This window comes from Onthophagus taurus, chromosome 3 (genome assembly GCF_036711975.1).
Source record: "Onthophagus taurus isolate NC chromosome 3, IU_Otau_3.0, whole genome shotgun sequence".
Classification (NCBI taxonomy): domain Eukaryota; kingdom Metazoa; phylum Arthropoda; class Insecta; order Coleoptera; family Scarabaeidae; genus Onthophagus; species Onthophagus taurus.
In genome coordinates this window covers 7,128,157-7,144,315 of record NC_091968.1, presented here as the reverse complement: position 1 = coordinate 7,144,315, position 16,159 = coordinate 7,128,157, and the positions used below count along the sequence as shown (strand labels likewise).

The window sequence follows — 16,159 nt, the reverse complement described above, 5'->3', positions numbered from 1 at the left end:
CACCATTCCATTTTTCCTCCCTACATATTTACATAAAAACTGAATTGTTGTAGACCTCCTAAGGTTAAAATCGTTAAATTGGGTTATCGGTTACATTTTGGCAGACAAGTCTAAACCCACGAGATGTAGAGGTGTTGGTCACGACATTCACAAACAGGCACCGTTCGTTCTATATTTCACGAAACATCCACGATATACACGACACAATCGATTGGTGTAGGTTGGCTATCACACGTCGTTTTACGAGTAAACCTACATTCAAATAAACGAAAGATTAAAATTATGATTTTTAAAATCCTCGTATTAACTTTGATACCTTATTTAATCAAATCTGTAAGTAATTCTACTAAAAATTTAAGTTTAATCTTTTTATTAATTCCGAAATATTTATTATTAGTCAATTTTACCACCTTCGTATTTGAATCAAATTAACAAGAATCCTTTTGAATTTGAAGGACCTAAAATAAATCAAATATCGAACGAGCGAGATGAAAATAAAGTGGATATGAACAGTTTGATTTTGGCGAATTCTAAAAGTAGAATACAACAATTTTACGATTCCGAATCCCCGCCGAACGAAGAGGATGAAGAGAGTTTACATATTGTAGAAGACGTGGAAGATGTTATGAACAACGTTGCCAAACCGAAACCTTCGAGACAACAAAAATCGAACTCGGCCTCAAAGATATGTTGTGAAAGATTGGGTTATCCCGATTGTAACTTTATGGTGCAATTTCCCGAAAGATGGTCAAGTGTTTTTAGAGAATGTATCAAAACTGAAACTACTTTAAATTATGTACAATATTTAAAATCGAAAGTAAAATAAAAATTAATTAAAAAATGACCACATATATATATTTTATCGAATAAGCTAGGTAATAATTTTCGTGGGGAGATTTTGGAGTTGTTGAAAATGGTTTTGAATTACGCGAGGTGCAATCGGCGTGTGTCGCAGCTTCATTACGGCCAACTAACATGCTATTACAGTTATTCTACGGGCCGCTTATGTAAATTGAAATGCAAATTTGGGGTCTAAAAGTTCCGAACTGGCTTCCTAACTTGACCCGAAATGACCTGCAATCAGTTTCCCGTTTGCGACACCCATACAATTTGCTTCTATTTACACGTCTAAACCCATTTTCAGATTACCAATTCATAACGTTACCAAGATTTATTTCTAAAATTTATTACCAAAATTTATTTAAAACAAAATCTAACAAAGTAAAATTGTGGAGTTTTATTTGAACGTTCGTGATTTTGAACTCACAGCCTAGTTAATGGATACGAATCAATCAGGGTCAATTTTGTGGGTATTATTTACTTTGGAGAGCACGGTATTTACCGGTTTTGTGAGGGCACTCTAGAAATTGTAACGTCAAAATCGAAATTTCCGATATACCCTTGCTGTTTTACCATTTGAAACGTTATCAATAAATCTCATTTCATTGATTGGATTTAGTTAATGAAATTGAAAAGGTCTATTCATTTCGAAATATAACATGTTATTCTATTGATGTTAAAATGATTGTGTAAATTTAAGAACAATTTAAGTAATTATTTAACAAAGTTAGAATAATTAAAGTGTTAAAGAAATGTTGAAGTTAGCCGTTCGGTTAAACTTCCGTTTTATAAACGATTTCAAAACTTAAAGTTAAGTTTAAAGTGGAGTTTAAACAGTGTGGGGTTTAAAAATTTTTCAACAAAATTATTTTAGATAACTTGAACTAATATTTTATCATGCCTCTGATATTCAATTCATTCAGGTATTAAATGCAACGATAGAAAAATATGGTTTATATCAAATTGTAGCTAAAAGTGTTCTTTAAAATGATATATAATATTTCATTACTTTATTTTAAATTTGATTCAAAAAGATTTTTTTCGATATTGTTGCAATTTTTATTAAAGCTTAATATACATGATAAAATCGTAAGCTTTAAAAGTTCATGCATGGTTTAAATGTAACGATAGAAAAATATGGTTTATGACAAATTGTGGCTAAAAGTATTCTCTTTAAAATGATATATAAGACATTAAAAATCGCTACAAATTGCGCTCAAAAAAATTGTTTTCGAAAGTGCTGCATTTTAATTATAACCTGATTGATTGTTAACTTCAAAAAATCGTTTTGTGTTTAAATATGAAGATAAGAATTTAGTTTTATATCAAATTAAAGCTAAAAGTGTCCTCTTTAAAGTGGTGTATAACATTTTATTATTTCATTTTAAATTTGGTTCAAAATATTTTTTTCGAAAATGTTGCATTTTTTATTAAAACTTAATTTACATGATAAAATCGTTAGTTTTAAAAATTCATGCAAGGCTTAAATGTAAAGATAGAAAAATATGATTTATATCAAATTGTAGCTAAAAGTATTCTCTTTAAAATGATATATATCACATTACTATGTCTTTCTAAATCGCACTCAAAATTGTATTTTCGAAAATGCTGCATTTTAATTATAACCTGATTGATTGTTAACTTCAAAATATCGTGTTGAGCTTAAATGTGAAAATAAAGAAATTAGTTTTATATCAAATTAAAGCTAAAAGTGCCCTCTTTAAAATGGTATATAACATTTTATTATTTCATTTTAAATTTGGTTCAAAAATATTTTTTTCGAAAATGTTGCATTTTGTATTAAAACTTAATTTACATGATAAAATCGTTAGTTTTAAAAATTCATGCAAGGCTTAAATGTAAAGATAGAAAAATATGATTTATATCAAATTGTAGCTAAAAGTATTCTCTTTAAAATGATATATATCACATTACTATGTCTTTCTAAATCGCACTCAAAATTGTATTTTCGAAAATGCTGCATTTTAATTATAACCTGATTGATTGTTAACTTCAAAATATCGTGTTGAGCTTAAATATGAAGATAGAGAAATTAGTTTCAGATCAAATTAAAGCTAAAAGTGTCCTCTTTAAAATGGTATATAATACATTATTACTTCACTTTAAATGTGGTCCAAAAATATTTTTTTCGAGAATGTTGCATTTTCTATTTAAATCTAATTTTCATGATAAAATCGTAAGATTTAAAAATTCATGCAAGGCTTAAATGTAAACATAGAAAAATATGGTTTATATCAAATTGTAGCTAAAAGTATTCTCTTTAAAATGATATATATCACATTACTATGTCTTTCTAAATTGCGCTCAAAATTTTATTTTCGAAAGTGCTGCATTTTAATTATAACCTGATTGATTGTTAACTTCAAAATATCGTGTTGGGCTTAAATGTGAAGATAAGGAAATTAATTTTATATCAAATTAAAGCCAATAGTGTCCTCTTTAAAATGGTATATAACATTTTATTATTTCATTTTAAATTTGGTTCAGAAATAGTTTTTTCGAGAATGTTGCATTTTTTATTAAAATCCAATTTACATGATAAAATAGTAAATTTTAAAAAATCATGCAGGGCTTAAATGTAACGATAGAAAAATATGGTTTATATCAAATTGTAGGTAAGACTATTCTCTTTAAAATAATATATAACACATTACTATGTCCTTCTAAGTTGCGCTCAAAAATTTATTTTCGAAAGTGCTGCTATTTAATTATAACCTGATTGATTGTTAATTTCAAAATATCGTGTTGGGGTTAAATGTGAAGATAAGGAAATTAGTTTTATATCAAATTAAAGCTAAAGATGTCCTCTTTCAAACGGTATATAATATTTTATTACTTCATTTTAAATTTGGTTCAAACATATTTTTTTCGAGAATGTTGCATTTTTTATTAAAATCTAATTTACACGATAAAATAGAAAGTTTTAAAAAATCATGCAGGGCTTAAATGTAACGATAGCAAAATATGATTTATATCAAATTGTAGCTAAAACTATTGTCTTTAAAATGATATATAACACATTACTATGTCCTTCTAAATTGCGCTCAAAAATTTATTTTCGAAAGTGCTGCATTTTAATTATAACCTGATTGATTGTTAACTTCAAAATATCGTGTTGAGCTTCAATATGATGATAGAAGAATTAGTTTTATATCAAATTAAAGCTAAAAGTGTCCTCTTTAAAATGGTGTATAATATTTTATTATTTCGTTTTAAATTTGGCTCAAAAATATTTTTTTCGAGAATGTTGCATTTTTTATTAAAACCTAATTTACATGATAAAATCGTAAGTTTTAAAAATTCATGCAGGGCTTAAATGTAACGATAGAAAAATCTGGCTTATGTCAAATTGTAGCTAAAACTATTCTCTTTAAGATGATATATAACACATTACTATGTCTTTCCAAACTGCGCTCAAATTTTTATTTTCGAAAGTACTACATTTTAATTATAACCTCATTGATTCTTAACTTCAAAATATCGTGCTGAGCTTAAATGTGAAGATAGAGAAATTAGTGTTATATCAAATTAAAGGTAAAAGTGTCGTCTTTAAAATGGTATATAGTATTTTATTACTTCATTTTAAATTTGGTTCAAAAATATTTTTTTCGAGAATGTTGCATATTTTATTAAAACCTAATTTACACCATAAATTCGTAAGTTTTAAAAATTCATGCAAGGCTTAAATGTAACGAGAAAAAAATATGATTTATGCCAAATTGTAGCTAAAAGTATTCTCTTTAAGATGATATATATCACATTATTATGTCTTTCTAAATTGCGCTCAAAAATTTACTTTTGAAAGTACTACATTTTAATTATAACCTCATTGATTGCTAACTTCAAAATTTCGTGTTGAGGTTAAATATGAAGATAAAGAAATTAGTTTTATATCAAATTAAAGCTAAAAGTGTCCTCTTTAAAATGATGTACATATAATACTTTACTAACTTGGGTTCAACAAATTTTCTTTCGGAAACGTTGCAATTTTTAAAAAATTGTACCAAGCAATATTTAAAATAAAGTAATTAAAGTATCATAATTTAAAATTCCCTGTTAATAACGATTGTTTATATCCAATTTAAAACAATTATGTGAAAACCTGTCAACAATAAATACACAATCGTGTTTAATTTTCTGTTACATAATACTTCATTATTCCATTTTGCGATTATTGTAATATTATAAAACTTGATACCTATTGTATTCGGTGTATTCGCGGTAAATAATCGATTAATATCTAAAATTATTGATTTTATGGCAATTTTAAATATTGCGAATAATCAAATGACTACGTAGTAACTATTCGAGGCGATTTTATTTCTGTTTCGATCAACGTGTGTAGCGATTTTGGCTTCCACAATTTAATTAAATTCATATTTCCATATTGTATCTAGATTATTCAATTATATAATCCTTTAAAATTAACAAAAAAATTATTCAATATTTATTCACACCATCGCTAGGTTCCGCGTAAATGTTTCGAATAATCATAATTCATATTTTCTTTTTTCGTTTCCAATAAAAACGAAAAAAAGAAATTTAAATTGCGACGTGTTTTGAATGGTATGCGCATTGAAGTATAAACATGAATCAACTTGATGTCAAATTGAATCAATAATGCGTGTCGCGGAGTCGATCTCCAACACAGCTAGAACCAAACACCAAACACAGCGGTTGATTGCAATTTTCGTACATCAAACATGATATTGGGGCCTCGTCCCTGAGTAAAATCAATAGAACCAGCTCAAACACCGAGATTTCCGATGCAAATAACACAACCCGAAACCAACACGTCGTCGTCATCCTAAAACCCGGTAACATTCATCGTGTACGTAACGTCGTGTGATGTTATCATCGCAAACATAACCAGAGGAGTACACCGACGAAGACGACGACGACACCATAATTGCTGTTATTTCACGTTGCCTTACGATAAGAATCTTTAGATGTAATGAACGCGCTGAGTTTCGGTTGCTTTCTCCTTAGGGAGGGAAAGGAAAATCTTTCAACCAAGAAAATTATCTTTGCCATAAGGTAATAAGATGGAAATTGAGTCAAGTTTGTTTTAGTATGTAAATCAGAATTTATCTGAGTATTTGTTTGACTCAAAATTAGTTTGGATTTTGATATAGTTAAACACAATTACAACTAGTAAACGTGAACATAAAATTAATTTTAACTTCGTATTTGAATTTTGAAGTTTTAGGTTGAACAAGGGTCAGAAATATCCAACGTATTAATTCCTCTTTTAACCGTTGACGTCGCTTTGTCGTTGGAAAGCTCACGATTTATTGTAATACAACGAGTAAATAACGAGCCACTACTACGTTCTCTGGGTCTAAATGAGAAGAAGGGGAGAATCCACCCTTAATACAAAAGGCTCATCCATAAAGAAAGCGCTTTGTCGGCTTGGAATTGTATCGAGAATATTTCGCGAGGCCTTCTCCAATTATTTCGAACTGTCACCGGATTGTTTAGGCTCAATCCCATGGTTCCAATTCAAATTACTTAGTTCCCCAACGAATCAACCCCCTCACAACTCAATTCTGGGATGACAATCAAAACGAATTGGAAATCTACACAATCAAACCCACAAAATCGAATACTATTTACATGATAATTCGCTTCTTGAAAAAAAATTTAATTTTTAAAATTTTTAAAAACTTTTGATACATTTAGTTATTGTAACGTTTTTTTAGTTATTTATATTTATTTATATTTGAATACAATATACTCCCTCTGTTCCAAATTATGGTATACATTTCTCTTTACAATTTGTCTCAAATTATGGTATACAAATCTTTGGAAACTGCTTTATTGTATTTGTAAAATTAGTAATTCAGTTTGTAACTTAATTTAAACATACATTAATGAAAATTTTACACATTTAAACACAATTCAGCGGGTTCAATGTAAACAAACGCCCTTGATGACGAAGCTTCAAATTTATTCAATTTTATAGTTGTTGACTGTTGAGGCCATCATGGTTGACTCCATGCACTTTTGTAGTGTCCAGAATACGTTATCTAGCTTTTCTTTACTTAATGCATACTTTACTTATGGCACTTTTAACAAAATCTATTAATTCATTCATAGTTTTCAGCGATTTTGATATTTTGAGAATTCCTGGCTTGAACCTAAGAAATGGTGATATCTATGGTAGCATTGGTTATGAATTATGATATCTTGATTCATTATCATTAATTTTTATGCAAACGTTTTTCTCTATCACCTTTTATTTTTTGCTTATAACAGAATTAACATAGATGATTGTCACTTTTAATATTTTGAGGATTCCTGGCTTGAACCTAAGAAATGGTGATATCTATGGTAGCATTGATTATAAATTATGATATCTTAATTCATTATCATTAATTTTTATGTAAACGTTTTTCTCTATCACCTTTTATTTTTTGCTTATAACAGAATTAACATAATGATTGTCAATTTTGATATTTTGAGAATTCCTGGCTTGAACCTAAGAAATGGTGATGTTTATAATAGCATTGGTTATGAATTATCTTATCTTGATTCATTATCATCAATTTTTATGGGAAACGTTTTTCTCTATCACCTTTAATTTTCTACTTAAAACAGAATTTAACGAAGATGATTGTCAATTTTGATATTTTGAGAATTCCTGGTTTGAACCTAAGAAATGGTGATAACTATGGTGGCATTGACTATGGATTATGCTATCTTGATACATTATCATTGATTTTTATGGGAAACGTTTTTCTCTATCACTTTCAGTTTTTTAATCATAACAGAATTTAATGTAGACGATTGTCAATTTTGATATTTTGAGAATTCCTGGTTTGAACCTAAGAAATGATGATAACTATGGTGGCATTGACTATGGATTATGCTATCTTGATACATTATCATTGATTTTTATGGGAAACGTTTTTCTCTATCACTTTCAGTTTTTTAATCATAACAGAATTTAATGTAGACGATTGTCAATTTTGATAATTTGGGATTTCCTGGTTTGTACATAAGAAATGGTGATAACTATGGTGGTATTGATTATGAATTATGCTATCTTGATACATTATAATTGATTTTTATGGGAAACGTTTTTCTCTATCACTTTCAGTTTTTTAATCATAACAGAATTTAATGTAGACGATTGTCAATTTTAATATTTTGAGAATTCCTGGTTTGAACCTAAGAAATGGTGATAATTATGGTGACATTGACCATGGATTATGCTATCTTGACACATTATCATTGATTTTTATGGGAAACGTTTTTCTCTATCACTTTCAGTTTTTTAATCATAACAGAATTTAATGTAGACGATTGTCAATTTTGGTATTTTGAGAATTCCTGGCTTGAACCTAAGAAATGGTGATATCTATAGTGGCTTTGACTATGGATTATGCTATCTTGATACATTATCATTGTTTTTTATGGGAAACGTTTTTCTCTATCACCTTTAGTTTTTTTAGTCATAACAGAATTTAATGTAGATGATTGTCAATTTTGATATTGTGGGATTTCCTGGATTGTGCACAAGAAATTGAGATAACTATGGTGGTATTGCTTATGAATTATGTTATCTTGATCTAATGACTGGTACAACGTTATCGATAATCATCTTTTTGCATTCTGCTGCTTTAACAGACTCGATTTTGGTCATCATTGTTCCTCTTACCCGGTTCAAAAGGCCAGAGTCCTATTTTGCCGTTGAAATACTGTTTTTTAGCACTGTTCGAGCGTGATCTGGCCACTGCAGCCATAAACATTACTTTAGTTATGAGCCGTTTACTTTTACAGCGCTTTTCTAGTTCTGCTTCGTCCAGCGTTATGTAAGTATAGTTATGTAGTACCTTTTAACTTGCGTTGAGTCGTACATATCCTAAAAACATCGATTTGATTTAACCTTCGACAAACAGAACTCTAGTTTCTTTCATTAATTAAATTAAGATTACATTATATTAAATAGATAGAAACTCGTTAATTCTCCAAACTTTCCTTAATCTATAAATTTTAGAGAAATGTATACCATAATTTGGGACAGAGGGAGTCATCTTTATTATTTCATTTAAGATGATTTAAGACAACAGCATGACAACAGTACTGTCATTTATTTTGTCTTTTTACTGTCAAAATACGTCCCCGAAATTCCCATTTGACAATGTTTGACATACATATAACCTCCATTACTAACCTAACATACATTTAAATGTATGTGGTGAAATAATCTAAGTCGTACAAGTCCGCATCTTGATTCATACCATTTTTAAGCGTCAAGTCACTCCCAGCTCTCGTGATTTCTACTATAGTTGCGGTTCAGAAACTGCTCGTACAAAAGGTCCACTGGTATTTCTTGGAGGCTCCTAGTTGCAGCTTTTCGGTGGTCTCCAGCAAATGGTGCTATTCGATTGAAGTGAATTACCCTTGGTTTTCCACGTGGTAATTTCTGGATTCGGTAGACAACATCATTGATTCGGTCCATGATGGTGTATGGACCTTCCCACGAGTTTTGAACCTTCGGTGATCCAAGTTTGATTGTACAACCAAACTTGGTCTCCTGACTGGAATCCACCTTCAGTAGCTCATGATGTAGTTCCAAATGCTTCACAAGGGAATCATAGTCACCTTGCTCTGCTGGTGACAGTTTATCTAGTATCTCAACCGCATAACCTCGCAAAGGCAGTGTCAGTGGCTTTCTCCTTAGTTGACCACTTATTTGGATTCGCTGCTGCTTCAAATTGTTTGAAGTAAGTGCTCCATGTTGTTTTTCCATCAAACTGCGGTGGTTTCATATGCCTATGCGATATTGGTGGTGTTAACCCTTTGATTGCGATGTCAGCTGTATCGTAACCCTTCATGGCATCGGTCTCTTCTAGTGCTACCATTTCCTTTTTCATCCCATCTATCTTTTTTGAAACAGTTCTAATTTCTTGTCTACTTCTAATAATTTTTGATCAATTTCATCAGTAATTTCTTGCTTTAGTCTTTCAGAATTCTTTAGAAGTTTCTGATCCAATTTGCTGGAATTTTCTTGAAGCTTCTGTGCCAAATCGCTGGAATTTTGTTGCAGTTTCTGTTGGAGCGTATGTTCCAAATTGCTGACATTTTCTTGAATTTGTTGCAAAATGGAACTGCTATCACAATCACCGGCAAACACAAACGTTTCTGGATCATTCCCTTCTCTTTCTAGAGCTTTCGGAGTCGAATCTTCTAATTCATGTTTCAATCCTTGCATTTTCAGTTCTTTCAATAATTTCTTCAGAGCCATAACTATTTATTATTCCACACCTGACACCAATTGTAACGTTTTTTTAGTTATTTATATTTAATTATATTTGAATACATTATAATCTTTATTATTTTATTTAAGACACTAAGACATTTATTTTTTTTTACTGTCAAAATACATCCCTGAAATCCTTTCGTCCGAATCAACATAGCACCACACGTTTGTCCTGTTACATTATTTATCATTATTGAGTTTATTTACTAGTAACTTTATATTAATTATATAAACATTGATAGCCTAAAATGTTTTATGTCTATCCAATCTGTTTTTTTATTTATTAATTTCTATAATAAAATTATGATTATATATTTCATATAAACATTAATTTTGGCGTACATAACCGTCAAAATCACTCACATCAGTTCATTTAACCAGTTGAAGTAATAACAGAGTAGTAGTTTCATCCAATTTACTCCATTTCGTGAATTTCGAACAATCGCACGCGTACAAACCGAGTTCCATTAGTGAAACGTTAACGCGCGATGGTCCGATTTTGTCCATATGTAGACAGAGCGAGAGAGAGAGAGAAAGGGCTTTTGAGCTTTTAAGCTTTCGTCGCAATGTTCCAAAAACACCAAACCCCCGACTGTTACCGAAACAGAGAATAACAAAAAAAAATAGCAGCCGATTCTTTTGCTGAGTTTTTATGCCTGTCGGAGATCATTTTTGAAGGGGGTAGCTTGCCAGAGCCGAGCTTATTAAGCTCCACGGCACTATTCTTAAATTCTCGCGAAAGCTCCTTACGGAATTCGACTCCGAAAACTGCCTTAAGGAGTCGGCCGGTCGTGGACCGTACAGTGTAAGGAGCTTAAAGCTCGTAATGAGAGCTTTAAAGAAGAATATTAGCGCCGTTCTCTTGGTGTTGAGGATGGGGTTCGGAATAGGATGGGGTTGGAAATGGAATGGGTTTGGGCTGAGGGGGTGGGAAGAAGTTACAAATAAAGTCGGCGTCGTTCTTATAATTTCATTAGACGGTGACGGAGTTTAAGCGTTTTCGTTTAAAAGCAACGAAAGGAGGAATGTAGTTAATACTCCTCTCTCTCTATATTAAAGTTTCCTTTTAACGGTATTAATATTAATAAAGGGTATTAGCAAAGTTGTACGAAAGGAAATTTTAATGATTTTTTTTACATATTAGTTATATCAATTTTTATGAAATTGTATCATGTATTTCATCACAAATTTAATTCACTTTTACCATGTTGAAAATCATTTCTTCAAACTTTCAAATTTTGGTGTTATAATTTTTTGAATTCAACTCTAATCATTGACATTAAATTAAAGAACATCAATCTTAAAACAAGGTCATCTCAAGAATTAATTGAGATATTAACATGAGATAAAAAGTATTTAAAAGGAAATTTAATTGATATTTAATGTACCCAAGATCATTTCTACGAATCTTCAATACTCCAGATAATGATTTTTTGAAATCAAACACAATGTTAGATGTTTGACAGATAACAATATTTATTAACATGTATTTCAATAATTATTATCTCAAAAACGAAAAGAGATTCTCAAATACAGTTTTGTTTACGTTAAAGAGCATGATTTATTGGATAAATCGCTGGGATTTTATCAAGTCATCATAAATGTTCACACTACTTTTTAAAAATTGTTAAGTTTGTAATGTTATAAAAATTTGGGTTGAGTTCAATAATTATTATCTCAAGAACGAATAGAGATTTTGAAATACGGTTTTGTTTACGTAAAAGAGCATGCTTTATTCTATAAATTACTGAGATTTCATCAAGTCATCATAAAAGTTCGATTTTTCACGATTTTTTTAAAATTGTTAATTTTGTAATGTCATACAAATTTGGGTTGAGTTCAATAATTATTATTTCAAGAATGAATAGAGATTTTCAAATACGGTTTTGTTTACGTAAAAGAGCATGCTTTATTCTATAAATTCCTGGGATTTCATTACGTCATCATAAATGTTCGATTTTTCACGATTTTTTAAAAATTGTTAACTCTGTAATGTCATAGAAATTTGGGTTGAGTTCAATAATTATTATCTCAAGAATGAACAGAGATTTTCAAATACGGGTTTATTTACGTAAAAGAGCATGGTTTATTCTATAAATCAATGGGATTTCATCAAGTCATCATAAAACTTTGAATTTTCACGATTTTTTAAAAAATGTTAACTTTGTAATGTCATAGAAATTTGGGTTGAGTTCAATAATTATTATCTCAAGAATGAATAGAGATTTCCAAATACCGTTTTGTTTACGTAAAAGAGCATGCTTTATTCTATAAATTCCTGGGATTTCATCACATCATCATAAATGTTCGATTTTTCACGATTTTTTAAAAATTGTTAACTCTGTAATGTCATAGAAATTTGGGTTGAGTTCAATAAATATTATCTCAACAATGAATAGAGATTTTCAAATACGGTTTTGCTTACGAAAAAAAGCATGGTTTATTCTATAAATCAATGCGATTTCATCAAGTTATAAAAGTTCGACTTTTCACGATTTTTAAAAAATTGTTAACTTTATAATGTCATAGAAATTTGCGTTGAGTTCAATAATTATTATCTCAAGAATGAATAGAAATTTCCAAATACGGTTTTGTTTACGTAAAGGAGCATGCTTTATTCTATAAAGCCCTGGGATTTCAGCACTTCATCATAAAAGTTCGATTTTTCACGATTTTTTAAAAATTGTTTACTTTGTAATATCATAAAAATTTGGGTTAAGTTCAATAATTATTATCTCAAGAATGAACAGAGATTTTCAAACGGGTTTGTTTACGTAAAAGAGCATGCTTTATTTTATAAATCAATGGGATTTCATCAAGTGATCATAACAGTTCGATTTTTCACGATTTTTAAAAAATTGTTAACTTTGTAATGTCATAAAAATTTGAGTTGAATTCAATAATTTTTATCTCAAGAACAAAAAAAATTTTCAAATACGGTTTTGTTTACGTAAACGAGCATACTTTATTGTCTAAAACACTATGAGTTCATCATGTCATCATAAAAGTTCGATTTATAACGATTTCTTAAAAATTGTTAACTTTGTAATGTCATAAAAATGTAGGTTGAGTACAATAAGTATTATCTCAAGAATGAACAGAGATTTTCAAATACGGATTTGTTTACGTAAAAGAGCATGCTTTATTTTATAAATTACTGAGATTTCATCAAGTGATCATAAAAGTTCGATTTTTCACGATTTTTTAAAAATTGTTAACTTTGTAATGTCATAAAAATTTGGGTTGAGTTCAATAATTATTATCTCAAGAATGAATAGAGATTTTCTAATACGGTTTTGTTTACGAAAAAGAGCATGGTTTATTCTATAAATCAATGCGATTTCTTCAAGTTATCATAAAAGTTCGAATTTTCACGATTTTTTAAAAGTTGTTAACTTTGTAATGTCATGAAAATTTGGGTTGAGTTCAATAATTATTATCTCAAGAATGAATAGAGATTTTCAAATACGGTTTTGTTTACGAAAAAGAGCATGGTTTATTCTATAAATCAATGCGATTTCTTCAAGTTATCATAAAAATTCGAATTTTCACGATTTTTTAAAAGTTGTTAACTTTGTAATGTCATAAAAATTTGGGTTGAGTTCAATAATTATTATCTCAAGAATGAATAGAGATTTTCTAATACGGTTTTGTTTACAAAAAAGAGCATGCTTTATTCTATAAATTACTGAGATTTCATCAAGTCATCATAAAAGTTCGATTTTTCACGATTTTTTTAAAATTGTTAACTTTGTAATGTCATAGAAATTTGGGTTGAGTTCAATAAATATTATCTCAACAATGAATAAAGATTTTCAAATACGGTTTTGTTTACGAAAAAGAGCATGCTTTATTCTATAAATCACTGGGATTTCATCAAGTCATCATAAAAGTTCGACTCTTCACGATTTTTTAAAAATTGTTAACTTTGTAATGTCATAGAAATTTGGGATGAGTTCAATAATCATTGTTTCAAAAACGAATATTGATTTTCAAATGCGGTTTAATTCAAGAAAAAGTACATACTATATTCTATAAATCACAGGGTTTTCGTCAAGTCATCATAATAGTTCGATTTTTTACGATTCTTTAAAAATTGTTAACTTTGTAATGTCATAAAGCTTTGGGTTAAGTTCTATAATTATTATTATAATTCTCAAGAACGAATAGAGATTTTCAAATACGGATTTCTTTACGAAAAAGAGCACGCTTTATTCTATCATATTACATCCAGATATGAGAATAAGCTCTTTTCGCCAATGACAAGCATCATTTTAACGTTTTTTACACTACTAAACAATAACACATTTACGTATTGTAATAATCTTGACGAGCTGATGGCTGCTATGGACATATAATATATTCCACAGCAGTGGCGTTTGTTTATTGACTCTTCTGAAACAACATTAAAAGCAGTATTATGCTGTGTGGACAACTCAAAGAAAGGAGTTCCCGTTGCGATTAGTACAGATACACTTGAAACGTTAGAATAAATGAAATTTATTTTTGTTGTTTTGAAATACGAAGAACGTCAATGAAGAATTTCTGGTGGTCTAAAGGTTATCTCCTTGTTAACTGGATTATAATTAGGATATACAAAGGACATGTGCTTTTTATGTATATGGGATATACGATATCACGGAAATGAATATGCAAAAAAATGATTGGATGTCACGTGAAGAGTATATTATACGTCGTGCAAATGTAATAAACACACCACTTGTACCACAAGATAACGTTTTACCACCACCTTTGCACAGAAAATTGGGATTACTGAAAAATTTTTTGAAATCACTAGACAGAGATTAATTAGTATTACTTTTAAACGTCTTAGATATATTTTCCCAAAATTAAGTCAAACTGAAATAAAAGAAAGTTTGGTAGCATCATATTTATTTTATGCTCATAAAGTATCTATATTTTAGAAATATTGAAAGGGCCGAATTTTCGCAGATTGATAAAAGTTACCTTGTTTGAGGAAGTTCTCTTGCCACATTAGCAAATTGCCTTGGACAGCCTTAAAGCTGTTATAGAACATTGTCTGGGTGAAAAACGTGACGTGTTACAAAAGAATGGAAGGCATATTTGAAATCAGCAACCCAAAATTAATTAAAAACACTCAACTGATCTACTGTGCAAAAAAAGTTCAAGTTTCCAGCAGAGTGTTATTATCATTTCAAAAACGACTAGATTTTCAAACACGGTTTTGTTTACCTAACAGAGCATGCTTTATTTTAAGGTCAATGTAGGCAGCCCTCCAATATAGAAAAATAAAAAATCGTTATGCTAAAGTCTTGTACTAGTTTTGTACCCTAATGTACCACCAACGAAAAGTTTTGTACCCCTACGGTTTTTAATCTATAATGTTTTTTGTGATAATGCCTAAATGTCAACCCCCGACATTTTTCGACAAAAACGAACTTTTTAGTACACTAAAATATTGTACTAGTTTTGTATCTTAATGTACCGGTGAAAAAAACGTTTTGTATCCCAACGGTTTCCGAGAAACAACCCCTTTTATAAGGCGGGGGCTAGCTGAAAGTTACATTCTGGCGATTTAGCATACAAACTTGCCATTTTCTGCACATTATAGTATTGTACTAGTTTTGTACCTTAATGTACTGGTGAAAAAAAATTTAGTACCCCAACGGTTTCCGAGAAACAACCCCTTTTATAAGGCGGGGGCTGGCTGAAAGTTACATTCTGGCGATTTTGCATACAAACTTGCCATTTTCTGTGCATTATAGTATTGTACTAGTTTTGTACCTTAACGTACCGGTGAAAAAAAGTTTTATACCACCCTAATTTTTTTATAATTACGAAAAACTATTTTGTGAAATACGAATTAAATACGAATAATCATTTGCAGCATTTCTGAGGTATACCTACTATTAGGTATAGGTATATTTTAATAATTTATACGGTATAAAATAAACATTAGCAATTTATAGCTACCATATCTCTGCACTGGGTGATTTTTGTAGACAAGTCGTCGTACTTCTGCCAGCTTGTCGGGCGTTTTGAAAAAAA

The 16,159-nt window shown here is 29.8% G+C and overlaps 2 protein-coding genes across 2 annotated transcripts in view; both read left to right on the top strand.

Annotated features, from left to right (window-relative positions):
• Positions 1–16,159, top strand: part of LOC111413456 (lachesin-like) — a 230,882-nt gene that overhangs the window by 50,911 nt on the left and 163,812 nt on the right. The window lies entirely within an intron of this gene.
• Positions 191–832, top strand: LOC139429592 (uncharacterized). The gene is made up of 2 exons (XM_071195499.1): positions 191–333; positions 398–832. Exons 1-2 carry the CDS (start codon positions 283–285, stop codon positions 824–826), a joined length of 480 nt encoding a protein of 159 aa, XP_071051600.1. The 5' UTR covers positions 191–282; the 3' UTR covers positions 827–832.